Source organism: Telopea speciosissima, chromosome 8, assembly GCF_018873765.1.
Source record: "Telopea speciosissima isolate NSW1024214 ecotype Mountain lineage chromosome 8, Tspe_v1, whole genome shotgun sequence".
NCBI classification, from domain to species: domain Eukaryota; kingdom Viridiplantae; phylum Streptophyta; class Magnoliopsida; order Proteales; family Proteaceae; genus Telopea; species Telopea speciosissima.
Genome location: NC_057923.1, coordinates 4,519,837 through 4,533,546, shown reverse-complemented (window position 1 = coordinate 4,533,546; position 13,710 = coordinate 4,519,837). Strand labels below are relative to the sequence as shown.

At 36.9% G+C, this 13,710-nt stretch overlaps 1 protein-coding gene across 2 annotated transcripts in view; it reads right to left on the bottom strand.

The window, feature by feature from the left end:
* Positions 1-120: 120 nt before the first annotated feature.
* Positions 121-13,710, bottom strand: part of LOC122671777 (endoplasmic reticulum metallopeptidase 1) — a 33,811-nt gene continuing 20,221 nt past the window's right edge. The window contains exons 13-21 of one of the 2 annotated variants that reach the window (XM_043869205.1): positions 13,400-13,459; positions 12,422-12,540; positions 9,685-9,809; positions 8,336-8,560; positions 5,306-5,466; positions 3,503-3,666; positions 1,606-1,688; positions 1,432-1,517; positions 121-396 (exon numbers count right to left, since the gene is read on the bottom strand). In XM_043869205.1, coding sequence (XP_043725140.1) covers positions 253-396; positions 1,432-1,517; positions 1,606-1,688; positions 3,503-3,666; positions 5,306-5,466; positions 8,336-8,560; positions 9,685-9,809; positions 12,422-12,540; positions 13,400-13,459 — 1,167 coding nt within the window. In that variant the 3' untranslated portion in view covers positions 121-252. The remainder of the gene's footprint in view (positions 397-1,431; positions 1,518-1,605; positions 1,689-3,502; positions 3,667-5,305; positions 5,467-8,335; positions 8,561-9,684; positions 9,810-12,421; positions 12,541-13,399; positions 13,460-13,710) is intronic. The other variant, XM_043869206.1, reaches the window with a different exon arrangement.

The following is a 13,710-nucleotide window of genomic DNA, read 5'->3' as shown; positions in this document are numbered from 1 at the left end:
ATTAGTTACATAATCAAGATTACAAAAGTTTTCGTGTTATTAAAATTAATATCACTACCCTTTATTTCCCTTTACTTGCAACCAGACAGAACCTTAGGTCTACCAAATGGATAAGTAATTGTAGATTTCAAACCTAGATCTAAGCTTGTTGAAAACATGACTGCCGGCAGAAAGAACTACAGAATTATGCACAGTATCTATTTATCATTACAAGGAAAGAGCAAGAATGGGTAAAACCAAACCATCATAGAATCAGAAAACATAGCTAGACAGAAAGCTTGAATAAGCAATGACATCCACCCAGGTTGGAAAAAGGCTTATCAATTTCCTTGACGCTTCAACCAAATGCTGTTCTAAGACAGCTACTTCCACCCTTAAAGGTTCAGAGCTGTTTGCCTGTCATTTCCACTTACAGAATGAGTTAAATGAAAGAGGAAGGTTTTCCACTATTTGGAGTAAGCTAACAATATTAGAAACAGAACTCAAAGCAAAAAAGATAAAATGTAGGAAAGCAGAAAAGAAGCCCAAAAATTGAGATCAGAGACTTGTGCTCCGATATGAAAGCAGAACACAAAGCAAAGAGATAAAACCATGTAGGGTGATCTGAACAATAGTCCTTGATGATCTCAACCTCTTATAAGGACTGAGAGCGATCTAAACAAATTACGCTTAACCATAGAGATTAAGTAGGTATGTGTCGAACTCAGCCTAGCAGGAACAAAGACTTACAGCAACTAAAATCATGTTCCTTGATAATTATCCTACACATAGGCACCACATTCATTAAAGAAGTTGGAAACAGCATCTCAGAAACCCACATAGGAAAGGATAATCCTGAAGAACATAACTGGAGCCATCCTATTGCATATTTCTTGGTCTTAAACCATTAATGAGCTTCAGGATTTGTATGCTATACATCCCCATAACACTTCACCCTATATAAACCTAGGCAGTATATTTTAGCAGCACAGAAGATCATTTGCTCATGTCTCTCTGCTCATATGGGGCAGACCCTTGATGGATCACAAACTCATAAAATGTCCACACAACATTTATATTGGGTGCACGTGCAGGTGTAGCCAAGTTGACAAAACATGGAAGTGCTTTCTGCACATTTCCATGAGTTAAAGAGTCTGGAGGATTCTGAACCCTGCTTGTGCTTGCTAATGCACTCAAAAGGTGGGAAAATGCATCCACAAGGAGCAGGTTTGGAACAGTGATTTCCATATGTTACAAGCCAACCCCCTGCATGGGGAGAGACATTTCATGCCTTCCGAAAGATGAGCAGCAGGGAAAATATGGAATCATGCACTACATATAACATTTCCTACATCGCAATCATCTGAAACATTTAAAAATGGAGGGAAAAAAGTTCATAAATTGTCCATTTAACAAATGGGTTGTTATGTGTAATTAGAGAATGTACTATACCTCTAGCCAGAAGGTCCAGTTGTCAGAGCTACTTCCACTGAGTCTACAGATGTATGATGGTGCACCGCCAGGGATAATTACAGGAGCTATAACATTTGTGCAAGTAAAAAATTATGTTTTGCGGAAAGAACATACACAAGAACTCAAAAGCAGAATCAACAAATTTGAGATCACCTGGAAGCAAATTGTCAGCAAATGACCAATTGGACAAAGGACCGGTAATGTTGAGAACTGTAACCCAAACCTCCTCCAAAGAACTGAAAAAGGAAAAGAAAATGAGACCTGTCTATAATATAGCTGAAGCAACACAAGAATACCATTGGTCAGTTCTTTTTTTTTTTTTTTTTTTTTTTTTTTGGGGGGGAGAGGGGTGGTTGGGTGGTGAGAATCTATTCATCTATATATCTATGACACTTCTTATATTAAGCTTTCCATGCTGAGAACTGTGTCATGTGTGCAACAGGCATCGCAGTATGTAGTTTCTAACATCTTTTTCTTAGTTTTCTCGTCACGCTTTTTTTTCCTTCGCGATTCCCTGGATTTCTCGTTGATTCTTACCCATATTAAAATTATTAATGTTCTAACGTTTTAAACTATAAATGTTCTCACGTTTTGAACGTACTTTCAATATTTATTATAAGTAAGTTCAAAACGTGAGAACATTTATAGTTCAAAACGTTAAAACATTAATAATTTATAAAAATATTGTAAGTACGTTCAAAACGTGAGAACATTTATAGTGCAAAACGTTAAAACATTAATAATTTATTAAAATTATTAATGTTTAAAAATTTTATTAGTACGTTCAAAACGTGAGAACATTTATAGTTCAAAACGTTAGAACATTAATAATTTTAATAAAAATATTGTAAGTACGTTCAAAACGTGAGAACATTTATAGTTCAAAACGTTAGAACATTAATAATTTTAATGTACTTATAATATTTTATTAAAATTATTAATGTTCTAACGTTTTGAGCTATAAATGTTCTCACGTTTGAATGTACTTATAATATTTTTTATTAGTTATAAATATAAATGCAGATGTTCTCACGTTTGAACTTACTTACAATATTTTTTATTAGTTATAAATATAAATGCAGAGTATCTTTTTCTCATCTCAGAGAGGAATAAAATCCTTTTAGTTCGACACAATTGATTTGTGTCTACTCGTCAAAGTGGTTTCACTTTGCTTCTGGAATGGAGAGACAAGAAAAGAAAGCATCTCACTTACGACATAAGTTTCTAATTTGCGAACCTTACCCTCTATTAAAAACACAGTACATGTTAATAAGATGTACATTGATTTCTGTCCTAACGAGTAATTGATTCATCTATTTTACTAGACTCAGAAAATTTGAGGTTAATTAGTGGAATAATAAATTTAGGAAAACTACAAGAACAAGAAAAAGATACAATATAACATTTAGGGGCAGTTATAGGTTCACAACCATTTATGACGTTTCTGGAAGTCACAATGATCTGGGCCATCCATTATCATGGTTTTTCCTGCCTAAACCGTCTGTTCCTGCTCATAGTTGGGAGAGTGCACAGTAATGGCTAGATTACTGCAACACATGCATGGACATACACAGGATGTATGCCAATACATGGGGATATTTGATTGCATTAACTTTGAAATTCAACACATGGATAATCTAGACCATGTCCTCTCTATCTAATAGTCGGAATGGATACATCATCTGATCACGTGGCCGAATAGGTGTCATGTAAGATTTAGAAAAGTAACAGACCCTTGTGATTATAATATTTTGCCTCTATTTAATCATATATTGATTCAAATTTGGAATTTCAAAAGAACTAATTTCTTGGTCCCTTAATCATTGGTGTGATTACTATTATATGGTTAGTACAACCCCATGTTCTATTAATCTGATAATCCTATTGTATAGATGTGTACATATACAGACCACTCGCTGAATCCATATCTGACACCCGGTATATGGGCGTCATGCATTGATAAAAATCAGTAGAGAAGTAGATAATATGTAAACATATCTTACTATTTTACTCGTCTACAAAGTTTCATGTGTACTTTTTAGATGCTCACCCTAAAAAAAGCTCCAAGTATACTTTCCGAGATCCCGTGCTAGAAAATGTAGGTTGATTATAAGAAGACAATTGAGGGAAATATCTATATTGCTTCAAGATATCATCACTTCTAGCTGGGAATTTTAAGCTTCCTGTAAACAACAAAGATACTGGGAAAGATGCCTGCAAACAAAGAAACATTAAGAACAGATTCAGGGATTCTAAGTCAAAGAGAAGCATTATCTGACTAGACTTACAGAATTTACTGAGATGACACTGTTAATTAGATTGTGAGTTCCAGGGGGAAATGACTTGGAGTAAATTAAATATTTCTCAAAAAATATAATGAATTCATTTCTAGAAAAATACTATTTTTTATGAATAAAAAAATCCTTGAATTTGCACAAAAATTTAATGATTTACGACATCCACAAGATGAAAGTTCAGGATTCCCCACAAGAGTTCTCTCATGAGTATAACCTGACCCGTATGAAACAACAATCAACCTCTTTGGAAAAAAGGGCCTTAACCGGGTGCAAGTCCAGCTTTTGCAGAGTTCCAGGAAGGTGGATTGGAAACAGTCCCAACATTCAGCATTTTTGCAATTGACGCTGCTCTCAGGATTTGACACCTCCCATACTAGCAGCCAAGCTTTTTACAATAAACCTCTCAACAGAAAGCCAACAAACTTTGAGGTGGACAGAAAGTTAAGGTATGAACACATGCAGCTAAGGGTTTAACATGACCCATGAACTGCAATAGTGAGGTCATTTGTTCAATGAAACTTCTGTTTAGTATGACTTCTAACACAAACCCCCAAAGTATGGTATGCATGAGAGAGAGAGAGAGTTTATGCATGTGAGTGATATGGCCCAACCGGAGAACTGGTAAGAGAGAGAGTTTGTGCATGTGAGTGATATGGCCCAACCGGAGAGCTGGTAAAAAAAAAGAATTCGTTGAAAGATTGGGAGCTCACCAAGGGTCAAAGACAACCAAATCAATGAATGATAGGCAAAGATAACAAGGAATCATTGCCAGTGGATAAGCTGACAGAGAAAGTTGATAAAAAAAAAAAAGAAGCACCAGTCACAGCTCTGGAGGGACATCAAAGCTCCAACGGAGAAATCCCAGTCCAAAAGTTCCAAAAATTAGGAGAAATATCTATATCTCCCACCTTCCCTTACTCAGAGGTGGAGGCAACAGGAAGAACCTCTCTTGATTATTCAAAATGCATATATGGACGATTACTTAGTGGGTATCAAATTAAATAAATAGGTTCTGTAGCATGCAAACTGTAACCACCTACAACTCCCATGGGTCAAACATTCAAATAAAATGTCCTATATAACTATGATTAAATGCTAAATTGTTGAAAACTCCAAAGAGATTGTCAGATGGGACGTCAAAGAGATAATGGGTAGTGTGCTGGCTACTACATGCATAGTTGATCAATTGGGCTGGCATGCTTCTGCATCATAGAAGTTGCATATAATCCATGAACTATTACATCTGGGTCATTCTTTCTCACAGCAAGAATATCAAAGAACGAACATTGCATACACCATATCAGTTTAGTGGCACCCGACGGTGGGTTCTACTACATGTGAACAGAATTTAAAAGCTAAGCTGCATTGGTGACTCTTTAGTCCTTACACAAGGTTTCTGTCATATTATCATACCGAAGTGCTAATCATCCCAGAACAACAAAGCAGAAGTGGTTGAAAAATTAATTAAACAGAAAATCCATATTACTATGTCATGGCATGACATCTGTCACAAATAAAATATTTATTTTATAAGCTTAGAGTATTTCAAGACTTACCAACCATGAGCTTTGCAGAGAGTGTCTAGTGTTTTCAAAAGATATTTCTGAACCAATCTGCAGTTCCTTTGCTGCTTCAGGTGCATATTTGAAAAGAAAAGGTAAAGCATTGGAATCCACAACAGAAAATTCAAAACTGGATTCCACAATCTGGCTTGCATCTGTCATGCAAAACAGAAGACATAAGATATAGCAATTCATAAAGTCAATGTAATCTCAAATTTGATTTTTTCAGTACTTGTCCAACAGAATTAGACAGAAACAGAAACTAAAACTTTAAACAATACAAACAAAAAGATTTTAGGTGGTTTAGAACTTTGGCCTAGGTTCATGGGGCGTCATTATTATTTCCCTATATGAGAGAAAAATCAGAGATTACAAGGAGATTTAAAGCCTCAGCTTGCACCCACTCATTGAGACCAAATCCCCATAAAATAGTAAAGCCTCCACTCAACCTATAGAAAAACCATCTAACCTCTCACTTGGTAAGTTACTTTCAAACTGAAGATTAGAATAGCACCCAGAAAGTCATTAACACATTTATACACATGCAAGGCCCACTCCCCTCTGTTACACACATGTGCTATTACCAATATCTAACAAACTATTAAAACTATGATGTTAGAAAGAATTAGAAGAAAAAAATTGATATTTAAGCTATCAAGACTTATAAGAACCAATAGAAATAATTGATGAAATTAACATATGGAGTATGGTTATGAATATTAGACATCCCATTAATATATTTAGTAACAAATTGTTGTGCCACATATCCCATCTTAAAGAAAACAAAGGTGGAGAGCCTTTGTAAAATATGAACCCAAGTAAATTGTTAACCTTACTTACACAAACACACACACACACACACACACACACACACAAAGATATATATATATATATTATTTTTTTTAAAGAGGTTAGACAGTGTCCTACGCTGTTATTTTCTAGACGATTAAAGCAAGGGCATAAATGGGAAGCATGCCTCAATAATGACCATGTAAATAGGTCCTTTCCTCCATCCAAATTTAAAATTCAAAGCAATGGGGAAAAGATCAACAAAGAAATGAAATTACATTTTGTAGTCTTAGGCTCTGTATGGCAACGTTCTTTTTAAGCGTTTTTAATGTTTTTCCGCTTTTTGGGAACAGAAACATGCTAAAAACTGTATGGTATGTCTGGTTTGATTTTTTAATTTTTTGAAACGAACCGGGCACTTGGCACACTTTTAGCGCACATTTGCAAAACACAAAAATCATGTTTCTCATAATAGAGAAACACTTTTGCAAAATTTCAGAGAAACATGATGCACACTTAAGTTAACGAGGGTATTTTGGGATTTTTCATGAAAAACATAACATAAGGCTAGCAAAGCCCTAAATTTCACATTCTATCTTCACTCGATCGAAGTCTCTGCCCTAAAACCTACTCAGTCGATACCCTCTCAAGCTCCAGCGACAGTCTTCTCCAACGAAGTTAATCAAATTACTGGCATTTGAGAAGCTTCAAAACACCCGCGAAGCTGTGAGGAGTATTCAATAAAGGCTTTTGGATAAGAGAGAGAGAGAGAGAGAAAAAGTACAGTAATGGCAACTCTACAACTAACCGACTTTTCGAACCCAATAATTGTACTCGGAAGACCTTCGGTGACCTCTCTGTTTATGAGAGCAAGTCATCATTACGGAAATTCTCAAGCTTGGTTCGTCACCAGAGCTTCTCTTTAGCAGCCTTCTAATAGAAGGCAGTTCATAGCTGAAATACCTGCAGTTTCTCTATCACTTACACCTCTGATTGGTTTCGGACAACTAGCTAAGTCCAAAGAAGCACTTTCTGAGTGGGTAAGAGTCTATCTCCCCATTGATCCTGGTGTTGTTCTTCTTGACATTGCGTTTGTGCCCGACGACTCAAATCACGGTTAGCTTACAATTCCCTTTTGGTTTTGGTTTTTGTAAGATTATTCTTCATATCTTTTTATGTTTTCATTTTTTTAATTTCCTAATTTTAAGTACAAGAAAGACGATGTGTCTAAGGATTAGTTTGGATTCTTTGGTTTCAGTTGTTGGAGAAATTTCTGTTAAATCCTTGTGGTAGTTTCTTTGGTTCTAAATACTTTTACTAATTTCTATTGTTCTGTTTCTTTGTATTATTGTGGTTCAATCTTGAACACCAGGTTTGTGATTTCTCAGTTTTTAATCCTTCATAATTGATATTGTCGGTTTATAACTTTAGTTATCTGAATGGGGATGCATTCATTCTCCAAACTATGACAAAAGTCTTTCCTTTTCTGCTTCTGCTTATGAGTTATTCCTCTTTGATTTCTCTCTCACTCTGTCCTGTTTAACGGCACTCCTTATACAAAAATGCTCAACTGTGCATTATATAGATGGAATATGATTTCAATAAGAAGTTAATTTGATTTCTCTAGAGGAGAATGGAAAAGCAGGATACTTGTAGCAGAATCCAACAATTTGAGCAATCATTATCCACCTTTAATGTTACTTGTGATTTAAACAACAGACCCAATAAAGTGACTTGTTTCACAAACTGATTACAAAAGATTTCGCACTTGGTTGGCTTGAGTCAGGTTTTCTTTTGGGGACAAGGCAAACTATTTTGGAGACAAAAGATGGAGGAAACACATGGATTCCAGTAGTTTTTAATTGTGAAGTTTGCATTTATTTTTTGCTTCAAAAACCATATGTATAAAAGCCATGGTGTAGGTGGCAATTATGTAATTTTTGGTAAACAACAGAAACGATTCTGTTAAGTGCGACCCATACAGATTTCTATTTCTTCTAAGTTTCAGAAACGGTTTTTTTTTTCAGTGTTACCATACAGCATTTCAGGACCCAAAAACGCTCAAAAAACACAGATACACATAAAACTGTGCCGGACCCAAAAACACTAAAAAAAAACAGAAGCGTTACCATACAGAGCCTTAAATGTTGGACTCAATACTTGGCCAGAAAAAAGTGTCTATGTGCATAAAGCCTAATTGGATTGAAGTATGAAACATTCAAGATTTTAAAATACCTGCAGTCCAGATTGTATGCTGAAGAACAACTCTTTTTGGTGCAGCCATGCTGTATGGGAAGAACTGGGATGAGATTGCCAAGGCAAGCAAACTAAGATGCAGCAAGAATTGGATGATGGATGATCTGGCTAACCATCGACCAGCAACAGGTACTACTGGGCCCATGCACAGACCAGTGGAAACTCCCACTACTGCTGCCACAATAACATCAGGAACGAAGTATCCTGAAAGCAAATTCAATTTCTATAATATAGATCTTGGAGATTTGCAGATTCCAAAACTAATTAAATAACAATATTCCCTACAGGCTACAGAGGGGCCATTGCTTTGAGCAATAGTAAAAAAAGGTTTGGGCTGCCAGGGCAAATGCCCATGTTCGAGTCTTGAGGATGGCCGCTTTGCGCAAAAATGCCAATGATTAGGATTGACTCCAAAGTCCAAACTCACCACTCCCAGGACCATAGATAGCTGGGACCAGCACTGGGCAATGGCCCTACAGGCTACAGCCCAGTAAAATATGTAGATCTATACCAAACCTTTCAGAAGCCACATTTGGATGTTTCTAGAAAATCAGGAAGCCTTATGACAAGATGGAGAACTTTATAATGTACAGCAGATCTATTATGATCAATACTTCAGGCCATGTTGTTGCGTGAGACATGCAATTACACCACATAAAAAGGGGCAAGCACCCAAATATCAAACTGACTGGAGTAAATTTAATCTTTTGAGTCTAGTTTGAAAGGAAGGAGGGGTGAAAAATTAGCTAATGGTAAGCAAAATTTGAACATCAAGTCACTAGAATTTTTTATAGGTAGGCCCCGAGGAGAGTTGAACTCATGGCTTCTTAATTGTGAGGTGTTGGCCTTTGCCAACTGAGCTACCCCCTTGGGATTAGCAGTAGAGATTATCAGTCCTGTCTGATTTTTGAGCGATGCCCCTTCTAAGATCTCACCACTTGATTGACACAGCAACTGTGTTAGCGAACTACACATATCACATGGACGATGGCAATGCATTAATGATGCTGAACCAAATTTCATCACATGTTTTCTCCATGGGCATATTCTGATCCTGTTTGCTGCTGATGCCAACCAATTTTGAATCAATAAAAAACAATTCTTGCTTTCTACAAGCACGATACCGTAACATGCACTGGACTCTTAATACTTTCGGATTGAAAAGAGCTGACTCAAGACTGAACTCCATGCAACAGAGTCCTGACCATCCATTTAAATTCACAGGGCCAGAACCAAACCACCCCCAATATTTCAAAAGAAAATTATGAAATAAAAAATGATAAGTAATTCAAGTATCAATAAAAAGGATATAGTTTGCCAATACTAACCATAAGGATGCGGTAGGGAACCCATCATACCCATCTTCTCAATTAAGAATTGAATAATAAACCCAAAAAAGCAGACACAGTACGTAAGGTATGGTACTAAAGGTGTCACATAAGCCACCACCGACCTGAGACATTTAGTAACCACATCACAATTTCAGCTCATCAAATGCTAATTATCTTTAATATACCTAAGAAATTGGGTTTGTGAACATTGGAATATAATATTACAAAGCCCATCAACATAAATGTATTAATGAGGAAAATATTGTGGAATGCTAATAAGAGTAAACTACCATAGAAACAATTAAACAAGAGTAAAATACCATAGAAACAATTAACAATAATACAAGACATAACTGTATTACAAGAATTTGGATATGCCTAGATTGTTAAGTTCCTCACTAATTGCAAATGGGGCTGTAACCAATACACAGGCCAGGTGAAAGTGAGATATTGTGTTAAAAAATTATTTATCCACCCGTGTCCCCCTTTGGATAGTCCGCCGTGTTAGAGCTCCTGTATGATACACATATTGTTTCCTCCCTTTCTTACAAGGTCGGCCTTTTAGAGGAACCAGTTTCTACATGGTATCGGAGCAGGCAGGGGTCACGGTATCGAGTCCCCCTGGGAGCGGGCAGGTGTTAAAAAATTATTTATCCACCCGTGTCCCCCTTTGGATAGTCCGCCGTGTTAGAGCTCCTGTATGATATACATATTGTTTCCTCCCTTTCCTACAAGGTCGGCCTTTTAGAGGAAGCGGTTTCTACATATTGCAAGCTCAGTAATTCTCCAGTATGGTAACATTTCTCATCTGAGAATTGTAGACAAATCCACAATTAGTAAAAACTTCATAAGGCAAGGACTTGCATAAATACCAGTTCAGAGTTTATTTTTGGGTGCATGTCCAAGTGAGCGTCTACCTTATCTGAAACATATCTGAACCAACACCTATTCCCATGTTGTGTCATGTTTAGACAAGGGTACTTCAGAACAGTGTTTTAAAGAGACATCTGGTACACCCGGAATGCCTGGCAACCATCCATGCCTTAAACTGATTGGTGCAGGGCATACTTTTCAACCTGATGACCTTTTTATTCCATCTGGGACTGCAGAATGGCCCAACTGGTTAAAAATGTTCGTACGGTTAATAGAATTTTTACTATAAAAATCAACTTAAAAAGATTCTGGACACCCTCCTTCCGTCTTCTTGAAACTTGGTTTTGGAGATTTTGGTTAGATATTGGTTGCAAGGATTCTGCCCCGTTTGGAAGATCTTGGTTGCAAGGATTCCCCCTCCCTCCTGTTTTAAGAGATCTTGATTGCAGATCTGGTGAGTCTTCTCGTGAGGATTCCGCCCTGTTTTGGAGATATTGATTGCAGATCTGGTGATTCTGTCTCAATTTCTCTCCTTCCCTCTCTCTCTGTCTCTCTCTCTCTCTGTCTCTCTGCTACAATCTAGTGCATTGTGGTGCGGAGAATCAGTTAACCAAAACTGGTTTGCTTTTTTACAGTCTCTTGACAGAGAGTACAACTTCCCATCCAACCATTTCAGAACAGTACAGCTTCTGTATGAGACTACAAGCAAAGAATTTAACAGAAAATATTGTTGGCAAATCATGCCACCGCACCATCTCCTTTCTGGCCGGAAATTTCTGGGACATTTGGGATGCTGGATGCCTGGCAGGCACCCTGACCATCCCAGTCACCACTCTGTTTCTCAAAAGAATTATTTCAGGATATTGAAGGTTCTATGTATCATACCATCTATTTTTAATATCTATGCAAATTAAAGCAAGCATGTGGGGATTTGTTTTTCTAGTCACCATTTGGACAATATGGGAAGAAACGAAATACAGAATGTTCTGTAGATGGCAGAGATAATCTCAGGAGGTGAGTAAGTTGATTATGTTGAGGTCTGCTAGATGGGCAACCACCTTGGAAGCTTTTCATAGCATCTCTATCAAACTATTTCTTGAGAGGGAGGGACCTTACGTTATCTTCTAATGACGTGTGTATCAGATTCATCATTCTTGGGTCCCCCAACAAACAAATACCATTAAGCTCAACGCGTATGGGATCTCCCTTGGTAATCTGGGGCCTGCTAGTGTTGGGGTAGCATTTAGGGATCATGAGGTGTGGAGGGTGTGGTATCATTATTCTTTTTTCCATTAGTATTGAAAGAGCTGATTCCATTACTGCAAAACAAAAGGCTTTACGGTTGGAACTCTCTCTTACTAGTGGTTTCAGGAATGCAATTGTGGAAGGAGACACCAAGTTGGTGATTGATTGGATGCAAGCCCTCTCGGCACAATGGTAAGGTTTCCACAGTCGCACGTTCGATTTGTGAAACAGCCTCTCCGCGAACGGGGGTAAGGGAAGGGGGTGAGCAGCGATTCGTAGTACTTGGGCACTACTCTATTGAGTAGTGCTATTGATGAAATGTATTCTTAGGGCTTTTGCAGTTGTGGTACCTTATGCTTTGTATCCAAGCATTCAGTGATAAAATTTGATTATATCTATTAAAGGAAAAAGGAAAAAAAAAAACACATCTGCACGAGATTCGCAATAAATGGGAAAGATAAACCTAATCTTCCGTACTTAAATGAGGACAGTACACTCATACAAATTCACAGTGACACAGGGATAAAAGTTAAACAATTTAAACAGTTCAAGAAATTTGATTATGAGCAGTAACACAAAGGTACAAGATAGAACAAAGGAATGTCTGCAACCATACTTGAGTGACTGGGGACCAAAAAACTTGGTTGATAAGCAAAAGAAGATCCATGCAATAAGCATAAGAACTGATAAGAAAAAAGACAAGAAGCCTCCACTCAGGCCAGCTACAAGATATGCCTGCACAATTGATGCAAATATTATATTCATCGCTAATAAACTTAGAAGAAGCACAGAATGGACTATCAGTGGCTCATTTTAAACATTCTGAATATCAGTACAGATCCGTTGGTACAGACACAGATCTTAATATTCAGTTCTGTTAGTCAGATCATATTATGTATCCAGCCAGTAACATCCAATTAAGTCATACTTTGTTACTGACATGTTGCATTTTACGTTGTTAATCCTCTACAAGTTGTATAAAACCCTTGAGTAGAGGCACCATTTCATACCAAAAAAGCGCATGGTAATTAACAATCCCACATTTTCCTCACCCACCCACCCAACCCCCCCCCCCCAAAAAAAAAAAAACAATTAGTGTAGTTCATTAGAAGCTCAAAGATTGTAGATTAAAAACCATTATACTTCTGCTTTTCCCCCCCTCTCAAATAGCATTTGGATCTGTAAGATGTATAAACTAAATTGAACTGGGATATACCTAACCTAGATCCAATATTAATCCTATACAATACTGCTGTAGAAGCTGAACATTTTGATAATTTCTTTTCCATTATTGACAGCTAATATAGGGCCAATAACTGTACAAATGCAATTACACTACCAAGTAAAGATTCAGACTGCTGTATTGATTGACAGTACCACTTTTCCACTCTTATTAGTCTTTTGTAAAAGAGGAACAGGTAAACCAAGAAAAAATAAAAAGAACTTCTACAATGACTGCAAAGCTCCCATCAACTGGCATAAACAGAAAGCAAGGGCATTACATCTACACTACAAAGATATTCACTTCGAAGGGAAACATTTTCACTTTGTAAGGTAATTAATTGAAAAGGAAAACTGTAATCAGTAAACATACCAAAGCAATAAAAGCATATAATCCGAAAGCTCCCCAGAACCTCGCTTCATCATATAATGCCTGTAAAGCTCATAGGCAAATAAACCACTCAAAACATTCACTAACTATAAGTAAAGTTAGCCAGACTACATTCACTGGGAAATAAAAGATCGATAGATAGTGGGTGGTTTCAAAGCAATTTAGCATTACATGTAATGTCTGAATTCTAACACACTCAAAACTTGTATTAAGGCATCAAAATTGAAATGCAGGAGAAAATATAAAAAAGAAACCAATTTTTCTACATGTCGAAAAACAAATGTAGACATCAG